At 48.0% G+C, this 15,774-nt stretch overlaps 1 protein-coding gene across 1 annotated transcript in view; it reads right to left on the bottom strand.

Moving 5' to 3' along the window:
- The window catches only part of LOC122364808 (sarcosine dehydrogenase, mitochondrial-like), a gene marked incomplete at its 5' end in the record, with an annotated part of 48,810 nt that extends 35,985 nt beyond the window's left edge, over positions 1-12,825 (bottom strand). The window contains 3 exons of the mRNA XM_043335564.1: positions 6,763-6,995; positions 9,164-9,277; positions 12,681-12,825. Coding sequence (XP_043191499.1) covers positions 6,763-6,995; positions 9,164-9,277; positions 12,681-12,825 — 492 coding nt within the window. The remainder of the gene's footprint in view (positions 1-6,762; positions 6,996-9,163; positions 9,278-12,680) is intronic.
- Positions 12,826-15,774: the final 2,949 nt, after the last annotated feature.

The following is a 15,774-nucleotide window of genomic DNA, read 5'->3' as shown; positions in this document are numbered from 1 at the left end:
GCGACGGAAGCCGACCGGCCGCGTCAACTGAACGGGTCACAGGGGTGGGACGTGCAGTGTGCCCCGATCGGGATCACTGAATTCGGGGACGGGTCGACAGGGCAGCGACCGAGCGACCCGCTGGGATAGCCACCTGCCCACCCGTGTGCCCGCGCCCTGCTCCTGTACAGTTTAGCGCGGTGTCGAGTTAATGATGCCATGTCGACGTGGCTCCTACTTGTTGGACTCCAGCGCTAACGGTGCAGCAGGGTAGAGCAGCTCCTGTCCGCTGCTCAGTGACACTCTGTCTCGGGACAGAGTGCCGGAGAATGAGAGACTGACGGCAGGCCTTGATTAGGACTGTGGACTCTGCTGATTATAACATTATTTACTTCTGTTAACAATATGTTTACTAATGTTTCCGCAGTATGTCTTTAGTTCTGTTAAGTGTTATAGCAGAGGCAAATTAGCTTTAGCCGATGAAGTATTTGAGGTCACGAAGAGTTGAATTGGTGCCGAAACGAAGGCTATTATGCACTCAAAACTTTTTTACTACCTCGGAGGGTTCATTTTCATCAAACCAGCAAGATAAGAGTATATTGAAAGGGTAACTCTTTGCTACCATTATGTGCATAGTAACGGTACGTGGTTGATATGAACTTATTCGCCAGCGAAGAGTATTATTACCATGCAAATATCAATATTACTCTCGCGATCCAGAACATCACGAAAACTCTTTCCTTCTGGGTATCGTGACTCGTGTACAGATAGTCGTTTCATGCGTGGATCTTGTTTACCCTCGTGAAGATGATATATGTAGTTTGAATTTCAAATGACCTTTTCCTCGATAATTAATTGAAAATGTAATAAAAAGCAAATATTATATTGTTTGGCAAATTTTCGAACAACAGTTCATTCTCAAGCCACATGAAACAATTGACAACGAAGTTTTATAACTGCCGCCAAGCCACTTTTTTTAAATTCTTACACGTGATATACAAAGTGGTCTTCTTAAAATCGGAAAGCTGAACTAAATCGATCATATCCCAAGCTGTTCTAACTCCACCTATTCCACATATACATCCACACATACATGACCATTAAAAGTAATATGCGAGCACACCCACACAAATACATACAATATGGTTCTTCTTGGTCGTGGATCGTGTCACATTAAAACAAAAAATAACAATACAAACACTTCGAAAGTCTCGTAGTAGATCGTGTCGTAAAAGGGCGGTTCGGTTTAAACAATCATACAAATGCATACAACTAATATGCCGGCACTCCCACACAAATACATACAATATGGTTCGTCTTACGCTTCGAAGTCTCGTAGTAGATCGTGTCGTATAAGGCCTTATATGTAGTGTCGTAAAAGGTTCGGTTTAAACAATAATACATAATACATATGCATAGAACTTCGAATCAAGCGCAGTAACAATAAACCACACATGATTTACAATGACAGCCAGTGGATAATGAAAACAAACGACTATCATTCTATAGTATGGACCATGAAGACATATTGGAGTTGAGCTTTGGGTGCTTCTTTTGGATAAGGAGAGATTCCGCGATTTTCCTATCTGGGTGATCTTTCGACTTATACAAAATGCGTACTTTGAGAGGTGTGCCTCCTTCGTGGGTGGAGTGACACTCTTGAAAATGATCGCCCATGGGCGTGTCGCGTGTTTTGTTGAGCGCGTCCCTCAGGTGTTCATTGAATCGTAAGCGCACCGGGCGCTTCGTCTCGCCTACGTATGTTACGGTCTCTCCATTGCTTTCACAGACAGTACATGTAATCTCATAGACTAAGTTTTTCTGTGTGCAGTCCCCAGAGAACCCCGAGCTGCATGTGTGACATCTTTGACCTCCTGGGCATATGGGCTTACACAGTGCTGATCTCACTCACAGCCCGTCGTTCCTGGTACGCTACATTGATGATTATGCTGGAGTATGGACTCACGGTGAGCAGACGCTCAAAGACTTCCTCACCTACCTCAACTCCCTACATCCATCGGTAAAGTTCACTTTAGACTACTCTGACAAAGAAAAAGGAGTGCCATTTCTAGACACGTTGGTGACGGTTGAAGAAAAGGATGAGGTCACAAAAATTGAGACAGAGCTCTACATCAAGCCCATGAACTCGGGCATTATTCTTCATTTCGATTCTGCACACCCAAAGTCGACCAAACTCAACGTGGCTAGAAATCAATTTAAACGGGCTATCAGGAATTCATCAAACAACATGAAGGAGAGGAAAAGTGTAGAAAAGATAAGGCAATTACTCTTAAAGAATGGCTACCCAAACTATGTCCTGAACAGGTTGCTCAGAGAGGCTAGGGGGAACAAGACTCAGTCGAGAACTAGAAGAGACAGGACCCAAGAACCGTGTGATGGGTTCCTTACACTTCCTTATGTAGATGAAAGACTCCTGTGCGAAGTCAAGAGGAAAGTGAGACAATCAGGCCTCAATGTAAAGTTAGCATGGAAAAATTCACAAAAACTAAAAGATAAACTGGTGAGATCAGCACTGTGTAAGCCCATATGCCCAGGAGGTCAAAGATGTCACACATGCAGCTCGGGGTTCTCTGGGGACTGCACACAGAAAAACTTAGTCTATGAGATTACATGTACTGTCTGTGAAAGCAATGGAGAGACCGTAACATACGTAGGCGAGACGAAGCGCCCGGTGCGCTTACGATTCAATGAACACCTGAGGGACGCGCTCAACAAAACACGCGACACGCCCATGGGCGATCATTTTCAAGAGTGTCACTCCACCCACGAAGGAGGCACACCTCTCAAAGTACGCATTTTGTATAAGTCGAAAGATCACCCAGATAGGAAAATCGCGGAATCTCTCCTTATCCAAAAGAAGCACCCAAAGCTCAACTCCAATATGTCTTCATGGCCCATACTATAGAATGATAGTCGTTTGTTTTCATTATCCACTGGCTGTCATTGTAAATCATGTGTGGTTTATTGTTACTGCGCTTGATTCGAAGTTCTATGCATATGTATTATGTATTATTGTTTAAACCGAACCTTTTACGACACTACATATAAGGCCTTATACGACACGATCTACTACGAGACTTCGAAGCGTAAGACGAACCATATTGTATGTATTTGTGTGGGAGTGCCGGCATATTAGTTGTATGCATTTGTATGATTGTTTAAACCGAACCGCCCTTTTACGACACGATCTACTACGAGACTTTCGAAGTGTTTGTATTGTTATTTTTTGTTTTAATGTGACACGATCCACGACCAAGAAGAACCATATTGTATGTATTTGTGTGGGTGTGCTCGCATATTACTTTTAATGGTCATGTATGTGTGGATGTATATGTGGAATAGGTGGAGTTAGAACAGCTTGGGATATGATCGATTTAGTTCAGCTTTCCGATTTTAAGAAGACCACTTTGTATATCACGTGTAAGAATTTAAAAAAAGTGGCTTGGCGGCAGTTATAAAACTTCGTTGTCAATTGTTTCATGTGGCTTGAGAATGAACTGTTGTTCGAAAATTTGCCAAACAATATAATATTTGCTTTTTATTACATTTTCAATTAATTATCGAGGAAAAGGTCATTTGAAATTCAAACTACATATATCAAGATGTTCCTCGCTAGAGCGCTTCATACTATTTCTTCGTGAAGATGATATTTGAAATGGAATCACTCAGCCAATCAGAAACGAGATCGGCCGTTTGCGGTTTGAAGGCCGCGCGCATCTGTCAGTTTTCGGCCGTTGGTCTCCGAGAGCGGATGTGAGCAGTGTCGGTGCCGCGCGGCGTGGCCGTTGGTGATTGTGCTTGTGTGCTGTTCATCGCCTATAGAGTCTCTGTGGACATTTTATTGTAAGTACCGATGTGCTAGAGCATTGCATGCCGTTGAGTGGTGCTAATTTGACCTGGTTAACAGGACCCCGTGCACGGCCACGTGGCCTAGGTTGTGAGTACGTACATTAATTTTGTTGTGATGCTACAAGTTTATGCATTTTGTTGGTGACTTTGAAAAAGCCTTGCACTGTAGTGATCCAGTCTCATTATCTCACGCAGACGGGCGACCACCCAGGAACGCCGTCGCTCTCTTCAAATATTGTGCGCTGTGCCTTATCCAATATGAGGGCGCTGAATGTCTTGTATTCACATTCAAAGTGCATTCAAGTTGTATCGTGGTGTTTATTTACCGCTTGTGCATTGCTGAACGCTTCGTATAAATTCGTATGCATAAGTGAAGAGTCTCACAATGTTCATGGCTGGTGTGCCCCTCGTATTGTTTGTACGGAAGCCAAATATACATTGTTGCTCTTGAAGCATGTTTTTTAGTTGGTGAGCTCCGGTTAACAGAAGCTTCGTGAAGCTTCTGAAGCAAGCGTCTGTGAGTCTGTTACCATCCTCTGGGGGGTTTACACTAAAGGAAAGAGTAAACATTACCATGTGACAAAGGGTAGGCCAGAAGAATATGCTCTCTGTAGGAGGGTAAAGCACAGAGTAGATGATGCGTTACTCCCTAGAAAAGGGTTCCGTTTAAGATTTACCCTTTCAAAGAGTGTAACCCAAAAAATGTTACACTCTAGACAAGAGTAAATCAAAAGAGTTTACCATTCAGAAGATGGTAAAAAACGTCTGTGTGTCATGTTACCCCTCCCTGGCGAGTTTACTCTTCATGAAAGAGTAAAATTTACCATCTGGAAGGTGGTAAAAAACGTCTGTGTGTCAAGCTACCATGCTATGGCGGGTTTACCCTTCAGGAAATGGTAAAAAAGTTTTCAGTGTGCCGTGTACTCATGCTATTCAGTTGTCACTATATATCTCGCATGCATCAAGGCAATTGCCAAAAACAAGTGCCTTCAAATGCCTATGTAGTATGCGCACATGACTTGCAACCACTTCATCTGTCTCCATCCTCATATTTATTTGTAATATTTATTTTTCTGTAACCAAACCGGCACTTCAAAAGTTCGCAATGAGCCGCGCCAGATGCACATACATATGTACCACGTCATGTGTATATGTCAGTGTCACTGGGTCTGTTGTATCGGAAGTGCAGGCGTCCCGTCCACTCCTCCAGCCCGCAGTACAAACTGGATATAGCTGGTTACTACTGGTTCTATCCGCGCCTGTATAAACAGTCCGTACTGAACGGTGGAGTTAACCCGCCAGGGTGGTAAAACGGCCTGCACAGCTCTCCGAACAACGAAGTGTGTTTATTTGACTTGTCAGAAAAAAATTAAGCCCAGCGAACATGCGTGCTTCAAGGCTGTGTACTGTTCGGATCAGTTGAATTGGGGTCAATAGGAACATAACTGTTAACGCAGCAGCCTGGAGTGTATCAATACACATGTCATGCGCACATGTTGATCTCGTGTGTCTCACTCTAGCTCGTGCCTGTCGGCGCCCGGACCCCCTCCCCTCCAGAAGGCCTCGGCTAACGGTACTCCGGCCTCCATCGGCCCCGGCGGGCGTCAAACGGCCCGAACCGCGCCGCGCTACCATCCCATAGCCAGTTTCGGGCCCATTTCAGTAAACAGCAGCCGCGAGAATGCGGCCCAACACCCAGCAGACAACTGAATCGGACGGCGCCACAGCGCTTACGCGGCGTAAGCGGCGCATTCAGAGCGGAGCGCGCAAAGACGGAACAGTCTAGAGCGAGCAGCAAACGCTGAATCGTGGTCCTAGACAAAGTTTTGCATGCAGTTGCTTATTTTATAGTTAGCTCCAAAATACGGAAGTCGGAGCGGCAGTCACACTGTCGAAGATTGAGGCTTCGAAGAAATAAGACGGAAGAAGTATTTTTCACGGAATTCGAATAAACTCGCATTTGGGCCGATCGAGGATCAGCAATACGAGTTTCCTAGTGCGTTTGCGACACTTCAATGGCCGGCAGCGGCTGTCACACGCTGATAACCGCTGAACGGTACGCACAACACACAACCGAGCCGAGTGAAGCGTTCGAGATCCCTGCACGGCGCGGGCTATGGCAGAGCTGCGCAAATGGTTCAGGACTCCTAGAATGTTTGTGAAACGCAAAATGTGCCAGTTTAGAAAAGATGTTTCTGACAGCAATTGTCGGAAATGGTCCACCACACAGCTACATTTCATGTGACAGACATGTCATCCGTGAAATTCGTGTTGCTGTCAGCCTCCATCAGCTGCTGCCAGCAAACAAGAAAACAGGTCCTTATTTTTGTTCCATAACATGCAATCGGGATGCCGAGCAGACAGCATCGCGACAGCTCTGAAATAAGATCGACACGTTTGTGATGTTTATCGCGTTAAGTGCCCTTTCCAGTCTCACATTTAACAAGTCCGAAAGCCTGGTGGTTTGTTTGAACAGAGACACACCTCAAATGGCTCGATCGTGTTTATAAGCTGGCTTTCAGAGAGACGCTTCGAAATTCACAGCGACCGCTATTCCGGTAACGCTAAGGGGATCAATTATATATTTCGCAGAACAAACTTTCGCGACAGTGGAGCACCATCAACTGGTGCTCACTCACTAACCACACCAGTGCGGCAATCGGCGCCACTCCATCCGCCCGTGGCCAAATCCTGCACAACAACACCACCGAGTATGGTCGTCTAGGCGGTCAGGCGAAAGTGTCTGTTCAGTAGACCCCTCCATTTCACTCAACTTCCCACTGCGCGCCTAATCGAGCAGCTTAGCCTGCCTTTGACCGACCTGTATCTCTCTAAATGTCCCTGTGTCTCCATACCCAGCCAAGCTCGCCTCCTCGAGTGATCCCGCTCCCCTTCCCTTTCTCCCTCACTGACCTTGTGGACGTCTGAGGGTGCGAGCATCTGGTTCTCGATGCCCAGCGCGCTGCCGATGGTGCTCAGCCGGCGGTACTCGTCGAACCGCTGCCGGTTGTTGGCGATGAAGAGACCGCCGTTGTTGATCCAGCCGATCTCCATGCCCGTTTCCTCCTCGAGTCGCGGCATCTGCGTCACCATGTGGCCCAGCAGCGCAATCGAGGTGTCGCTCGGCCGCAGCCGCCACACCAGGCCTGAAGGGTGAAACGGGAGAGATAGAGCCGCAGCCGCCACACCAGGCCTGAAGGGTGAAACGGGAGAGGTAGGGCCACAGCCGCCACACCAGGCCTGATGGGTGAAACGGGAGAGATAGGGTCACAGCCGCCACACCAGGCCTGACCACAAACGGGAGGGTAAGGTCACAGCCGCCACTCCAGACCTGTTGGGTCAGGGAATGTCACAGCCTCATGATTCTAAGGGGTCGATTAGTCCACTTGACATTACTCTTTGCCAACAAGCCGAATGGAGCAGCAATCCCCAGACTGCAGTGAGAGATCGCTGAGTGGCGGATACGTGACTGAACAGGATACGCTAAATGCTATTACGTAATGGAACGCTGTGACCTAGAGCTCTTAGTGACCTCAACAGATAATTGGACTCAGAACCAGTTTAGTGCCTGGCGAACACGCGACAGCAGTTAACCTTCCAGGCGGTGGGGGGGGGGGGCATTTTTTTGCCCCCCTTTAGTTTTTTCGATATATTTCGAGAACCGCTGCGCCGATCGTCACCAAACTTTCAGTACCCTCCCAGGAGCAGCTAGCGCACATGGTGACCAAAAATTTTTCCAAAGGCTATGATAGGTTGGCCGCTAATGACGTCAGAGTGACGGCATTTTTGCCATTTTCGACCCAAAAAAAGGTTTCGCGGGAAGAGCTGTCAGGCCTACAGCTTTAGAGATACAGAAAAATGTTTCAACTTAAAAGGTGTGGAATTAAAAGGGCTACAAAACTGCTATTTCGGTTTTTCGAATTTTTTGGATTTTGACGCTCAAAAATAAAAAAACAGATTTTTTGAATATAATAGCCGAAAAATCCAAAAAGTTTTTTGATTTTCGAAAAAAAAACGGAATATATGTGATAGCCCCTACCGCCTTCTATCTACATACCAAACTTGAGATCGATACCTCTTTTTTACCAAGTTATAGCGAAAAAAACCGTTCAAAATTGATGACGTCAAATTTTCAAACTCAATTTTTAGCAATTCTAGACCTCGTAGCGCAAAACAAAGACCACCATTAGACTCCCCGTGACGAGCTGCATCGAATTGATACCCATATTATGCAAAAATATCAACTTTGAAATTTGACCTTTTTTTACCTGACCTTGACCTGACCTCCACCAGAAAGTGACCTAAACCGTACCTGATGGTCTTATAACCAACACCATTGAGTTGGAAATGAAAAACTGGCCATAAAACATGCATCGCATAACCTTAGTAAAGTTGGGCTCATGTGGTGACCCTTGGTGACCTTTGGTGACCTGACCTGTGACCTGACCTGGTATGACCAGTGACCTCTAATAGCAACATATGTACTAGACAACTGACGCCTTATCGCTGATTTTCGACAAAATGCGTTTTACTCGGTGTTATAGCGCTTTCCCTAGAAGCCCCGTGAACGGTGAAACATTTTATCTTTGACCTGACCTGTGACGTCATCGGTGACCCCGAGGTCAATGAAATTTGGTTTCCTTCAACAAATTTGACAGGGCTATCGAACGCCGTTTGAATTTTCCGGATCCGTCCAGTAGTTTCGGAGATACGGGGGGGGGGCAAAAAGTGCCCCCCCCCCCCACCGCGCGGAAGGTGGCTGGTAGGCCCACCGCCTGCCGGGTAACGCTGGTCTTTGGTGACCAATAAAAAAAAAACGTTTTAATCTACAAGAACATATAGAAAGGTAGTTCTCGGTCAGAGCGAACAACTAGGATCCTACCAGTAGTGCCCAGTTCAGCTACCATTCCTCCCGTCGAGCGCCCTTCCCCGTCACCGCTCCCGCCAAGAGCATCCCGTTCAGTCGTCGCCTTAGTGCGGCTGTGAATCGATCAAACTTCCCCGCCAGCTGACAGCTACGCTGCTCCGAGTAACCACTGACCGGGGAAGTGCCGTTGACCACAACTCCGTGACCATGGACACAGATTCTGAGCTTGTTCAGCATGTCTAGCTTCCGTGATCGTATGATCTCTCTGAGTCTCTGGACGGCACCGAGCTAGTTAATTGATTGAATCACTCAGGCTGATTTGAAGCATTTTGCAGAACTTGTCAAACGGTACCGTTCCCATCACAAGCGAGCTGTGCAGCTACTAATTCCTCATCAGCGGTATGCATTCGTCCCGGCATTATGACAATTGATACTGCCGGACCTCACCTGCCGTGTGCCACGTGGTTCCGGCGGTCAGCGAGTGTTTCTCCAGCAACACAGTGTTGGTGACTCCCATCTTGGCCAGGTGGTACTGGGTCTGGCAGCCCAGACTGCCTCCACCTGCCGGCGACAGAGAAACGAAAATCACAATCCACCGTCAGGATTCGGCATAAAGAGCAACTGTCAGCAAGCCCGAAAGGGACAGTATATTGTCCCGTTTCATGTAGGAGTTTTCTGCACTCCAGACGACAAACAGTGTCGCCGCTCCTCTAGGCTACAGCGAGCACAGTCTGTCGTCATTCGCTCGACACGTGCCGCGCGCGCCATCATTAAACTTGTTGACGCCGAGCCCCGTCACGCTACCGTCTGCCGCAGCACCCCGGTACGCCCGTCTTCATTTCCTCCGACACGTCTCCTGTCCCGTCATTCCTTACTACTTTGTTTTTGTTGGTTAGTTTCACTCAGATGTTACAACACTGAGTTCTTCAAACTAATGCGATTGAATAAATATGCGAGCATAAGTATGATAAATATTATTCCAAAAAATTCAAATAAACATTTAAAACATGAAAACCGTACGTGAAATTTTCATTTGTAAAGGATTTTTTACGACTCTTCCAAGTTTAAACATGCATTGAGCATTTGTTACGTAACTGCCATATATCTTCCAACGGCATATTAGAAGGTCAAACGTGAAGAAACTTCACCTCAACGCAATTCGCGTCGTTTGAAGTAGTTCTGGCGCTGTGACAACAGTGCCAACTCAACTAGAAGACGATGAGCGTAAGAACAAGTAACCAGAACCGAGGTGGTCTGTGGGTGTGGGCTGAGAGGAAGCCGGACGAGTCTCCCGGACTGTCGTGCGGTGGTAGGAGGGGAGGTGCTGGGTTCTCCCAGTCCGCAGTGCGCGGGTGAGGGGAGGGCTGGTCTGTCGAGTCCCGGATGACACGGCTCACGACAGAAGGGGACTCCGCCGGCGGCTGCTTCGTTAGCGACGCGACTCGTTAGCGCAGCTCTCCGCCTTAGGCGAGGGTGGGTCGAGGGAGGGGGTGAACGAGCCGGGTGAGCCCGCCCAGCTCCGAGTGACGTTCCGCACATAACAACGACGACGGAATCCCCCACACCGCCCGGTTTCTGGAAATGTTTGCAGCGTGGTAGGCGAGTAAATCATTTGGTTGTCGGAAGACACGTCCCCGTGTTGAGCAAATGTTGTCCACCTGGACATAACACACACACGTTGCTGGGTCCTGAGCGTGTCTGAAGAGGTGGCTGGGTGCGAACAGCTGTATACGGCACAGGAGACAGCCGGAGCTGGCACGAAGGCTCACGCGATGTCATCGTGTCAGGTCCGGCATGTGACATGGCCCTTCGTTCACAAATACGTGGTTCTTACATCACGAGCATGCATGGTTACGTAAGAACCGCTTTCGAAGTTTTGTTTCAAATAGTTTCATGCATGCGAATATTCAACAGTACAATCAAAAAGAGGCTTTTTACTGCATATAAATATTTTTGGCTGACTACTTAAGCCCCATATGTCACTAGAGACTAATGTTTGTTCCCCACTCTGCAGCCGAGACAGCATGAAGTCTTTGTCAGAAGTTTCAGCATTTACGGCACCATTCGAATTTCTGTTATAAATGGTCGTATTTTCGTGAAAACAACAACCATAAGCCTTGTGTGTTGGGTTGAAAACACGCGTTTACCTCTCGATCTCGCCCAGCAGCCGGCCGAATGTTTGCTCCGTTCCAATATTTGGCAATAAACGAGGGCATAAAATGGCGTAGCGTCGGCTGCTATTTTGATTACCGGCACGCAGGCGCCGGCTAGCGTCCGGTTAAGGCCACTAAAACACAGCCTGTTCGACCGAATAGTCCCACCGGCTCTGTAGAGCACCGGTGCAGCACAGCTCAGCATCGCCCCAGCACCAACCCATCAGGCTCAGCACCGCCCCAGCACCAGCTCAGCACCGGCGCAGCTAGCCCAGCGGCCAGCCCACTACCGGTCCAGCACCAGCTCAGTACCAGTCCAACACCGACCCAGCACCGGCCCAACACCGACCAAGCACCACCAGTCCAGCACCGGTCAGCACGTGCCTCGGAACCATAACAGTCGCAGCATCCCAGATAAAACACCATCAGCGGTGATAGGTGAAGAAAAAACGCTAAAGCTCAGTCTTTGCAGATTGATGAATGCAGGTGTTTGCTCCTTGTTTGATGGCAAGTGCATTGGTATGCAGCTTTGAGCCACTAGACGAACAATTGCTTTGCCTGGTAAGAATCGGGGCTTGTGCGAGTTGGGAAGATGTAAAGTGGCAGGCAAAATTGATGATTGTCGCATCATTCGTATTTGAATCCACTTGTAGAAGTTCTCCCCTTTGCCTGCACCACCACTCATTTAGAAATGTGTAAAAGACAATGTGTAAAGAAAGCAAAAAGACATACCAGGGAGCGTTCGTGCAGCTATGGCCCGTCACACTTTTTTACGCTACGCAAGCTGCTCTGCAGGGGTGCACAAACATTTACTATTTCTGAGAATTCCTAGCGGTGTGATCGGTTATTTACCGATGTTCGAGGAAGACGTGGGCCAGTTCCGAGTCTGATAGGGATGGGTCTCTGGTGTCCCGAGTCTGCGACAATGGAAACTGGCCGCATGGCGACAGGACACGCTGTTACCGAGCGTTCACCACGGCGAGGCTGGGTAACATGGGAGTAACATGGGAGACTGTCCGCAATCAGCTAGTGTTTTGAACAATTGTATTTTGTACCACAGAATACTACGCAGTTCGGTTTTGCCTTTTTTCAATGATTATGAAATCATACACTACTCACTACCAAATTTATCACGCAAGTTTAAAAAAAAACTTATCTTTCGGTGAAGCGTAGATAGCAACGAACTGTCGTGAATCGACAAGTAGGCATGCTCAACAAGAAGTGACATGATCCCAAAACTTCCCTGTTCCCCACAGCGTGTGTCCCTTTCCGTCCGCAGCGCTGTGTTTAACTGAGCATGCTATCTGAACAGGGCTCCAGCCTCTGATAGAGCCGTCTGAACACGGCGCCTCGGATGGCTGCCACAAGCGGTCCTCCGATGGCACTGTGTTGACTAGCGCGCTGTCTCCGACCAGCCGGAGGCCTAGGTGATTGCCGCTACGACGCATCTAATGTGAAGTGATCGCAACACGGATTACTGAGGATGGAGAGAGTGGGGCTAAACGAGACAACGAGCCCGAAGATACGGAGACTCAGAGAGGTACAGTTGCGGATGAAACGGAAACTCTGCAAAGGGAATTAAATGGAGGAACAAGCAAGCTAGGGAAGGGCTGGCAAACAATAGAGAGCGATGTCCCGTCGTGTGATTTTTGTAAGTTCTGCGCTTGGTATAGGTCGCACAACATCTAAAAGGAAAAATTATCAGGAAGGTGGCTGTTCTTTGACATGCTGTACTAGTACGGTCGTTACAGTGCACGGACAGTCACGCCATACACACGTCACGCGAGGTTCAGATGACGTCAACAACTCACCAATGATGACGACATCAGCCTGCTCGGGCACGGAGACGGGTCGGTGGATCTCCTTGTTGGCGAAGCTGGTGTCGTAGGGTACCCCGGAGAGGCCGTCAGGACTGGCCGGCGGGGAGTGGTAGGCGCGCCACGAGGCGGGCAGCACCTGTCGACAGGTCACAGGTCAGGTCACGGGTCAGGTCTCGGGTCATATTACGGGTCAGGTCACCGGTCAGACCACAGGTCAGGTCACGGGTCGGGTCTTGGGTCAGGTCTCGGGTCAGATGACGAATTGAAGTACGGATTTCACGGGTCAGATCAGGTCCTAAATCAGCGGGTCAGTTCAAGAGGTGAGATGACGGGGCATAACTATATCGCGGTTTCACTGGCCTGTGCATGATTCATGACCACTCTTACTGCACAAACCCGTCGCTCGATGCCGCTGCCTTATGTGGGCCTAATAGACGACTGTTCATTTATCGCAATGTTATAAAGACAAACGCTTACTATACCTATTACTACATACTATGTGAGAACATTAAACATTCGGAATGATTGGGCTATTCCGGTTGGAAGGATGAAATTTCAAGGGGAGCTCAAAATGATCGTTAAGTCATCTCAACAACGATAATCCAAATGATCCTGCCAAATGATCAACAGAAACCGCCTGAAGCTGTTGTAGTCTCTGTGGCGTTCCGCCTCACTGCTAGGTAGACTGTACCGCAGCACATCCGTGCAGTGCGGAACAGCAGAGTTCCGCACGCTAGCGCCAGCCACAGAAACTACAGCGCCGTGAATGCCATAACACCACCCAGAACCGATAATTTGAGTTCTACTGCACTTCACTCATTGAAAGAGATCTCGTTACGGAGCGAGCGAAGCGAGCGTAGTCTTTCCTTAGATTAACGGAAATTTCTGAGTATGAGCGGCCGGCCGGCCGGCCGGCCGGCCGGCCGGCCGTGGTCACGCTTTTGCGAGGCTTATATCTCAGCAACCACTTGACCGATTTACACGCGGTATTTTTTCTAGGGTAGCTTCATTCCTTCTACCAAGTATTGGACTATTCCCGATGCATGTGGGTGACCCCTTATGCACGTGCCACGTGCAAAACGAAGAGGTGTCACTTTTGTAATTGTTGCAATATCTCCGTAACTACTTGGCCGATTTCGCTGAAAGTTGGCATGTAGGTAGGCACCCACTAGGCAATGCATATCCATGTGCCAGAGTTGGGGTGCTGCTGCACGTGCGCACGTGCAGGGGTCGATTCCAGATCTCGAGAACGGCTGGACCGATGGCGCTCAAATTTGGTACATGGTTAGGGACCGGTTAGTAGGGTGCCGTGCAAAAGTCAGTTGGGACCCATTTTGCACGTGCGCACGTGCAGGGTGCCGCTTCCAGATCTCGAGAACGGCTGGGCCGATTGTGCTCAAATTCGGCACATCGCTAGAGACCGGTTAGTAGGGTGCCGTGCACAAGTCAACTGGAGGTACCCCCTCGAAATTTCGCACGTGCAAGGCTCACCCTCTCGCTCGCTCCGTTAGTCGCCCCAAAAGGCGTTATACTGGTTTATCAGTAACCATATTTTCCTACGACTGGGTAAAAATCACTATCGATGTGCTAGGGAAAGGTAGGAGAGGGGGCGCTGCTAAGAATATGTGATAAGAATGACATTCAATGATCGGATGTTTTCGGATAAATTTAAATAAATTGTGCGCATTAACCCTCGCCCGCACAATGCACATGCCATTTTCCCATCCTAGAACGCACATGGAGGGGGGGGGGGGTTGCCACCCCCGCGCCATTTCGTTCCTGTTGGAGATACAGCTTAGCGGTAAAGACCAAAAAGATTCTTTGGGAAGAGACGAATCCAATGATACCCAGTTTAACCTTCTCAGGTCAGTCATTGACCTTCCAGGTCAGGTCAAACTAAAAAATGTTGCTGTTTTGGGTCACCGTTGGATATCAAGTGCGCTGCTTATCATATACCGATGACGATGCCGTTTTCTGGTGCCAAGCCAGCTAGAACCTCTTTGTCACTCTACCCGACCAGGTTTTTGCTGCTGAGGTCATTTCAGGTCAAGTTAGGTCAAGGTCAATTATATGTGTTTGTATGTCTGTGTGTGTCTGTGACGTGTGTATACTGATGTGCGCACCGATTGTTTATGTGTCCATATTGCATGAAATCATGATCTGAGAAGCTTTTACCAAAAATGCAGTCAAAAAACTTCACAGAAAGTAATTTCCGCTTGCCTAAAACGCAATTATCTTAGATGACCTAGGTTGACCTTGACCTTGACCTTGACATCTGTACATCGTCGAACAACATGTTCCATGATAGGTTGGAGGTAAGACTGGCAAAAAAGGCCGAAATCAAGGTGTCAAAAGCTCATAAGGCCCATAGCCAACGCAAGATGTTGAGAATTGGCCATTTGGGTCATGACATGACCTGAAAAACAAGGTCATATCTCCGAAACCAAAAACTACAGAAACTTGAAATTTTCAGTGGACATCAAGAAAAGATAGAGGAGCAGCTATACGAAAAATCAGCATTCTAGCTCTACAAATGCTGAGTGCAGAGCAGAAAGACTACCTGGGGGGGCTGGCAACCACCCCATGTGCGGGCGAGGGTTAATATGCACAGTGTAATTGTCAGACCAGCGTATATAAATGAATCATTTTGACTATCCTATGGTGCATCGATTAAGTACTACGTCAAACACGTTAAAAAATATTTTTTAGATCGGCTCATGATGGGGAGCAGAGGGCATGGATCAGAGAAAATGAGTTTAGGATCTGACATCAATAATGATGATATCGGATCCGATAGGCTCATAGATACAGCTCCCCCCTCTCTCTCTCTCTCTCTCTCTCTCTCTCTCTCTCTCTCTCTCTCTCTCTATCTCTCTATCTCTCTCTCTCTCTCTCTCTCTCTCTTTCTCTCTTTCTCTTTTTTCTCTCTCTCTCTCTCTCTCTCTCTCTCTCTCGCTCTCTCTCTCTCTCTCCTCTCTCTCTCTCTCTCTCTCTCTCTCTCTCTCTCTCTCTGTAGTTGCCAGATCCATCGGAATCATAGATCCGAACCCATAATTTTGCCTACAGGTCCGGTGAGATCATATAT

The sequence above is a fragment of the Amphibalanus amphitrite genome, unplaced genomic scaffold (genome assembly GCF_019059575.1).
Source record: "Amphibalanus amphitrite isolate SeventyFive unplaced genomic scaffold, NRLGWU_Aamphi_draft 000698F_arrow, whole genome shotgun sequence".
Taxonomy (NCBI): domain Eukaryota; kingdom Metazoa; phylum Arthropoda; class Thecostraca; order Balanomorpha; family Balanidae; genus Amphibalanus; species Amphibalanus amphitrite.
Note: the sequence above shows the minus strand (reverse complement) of the source record. Positions and strands in the feature narration are given on the sequence as shown.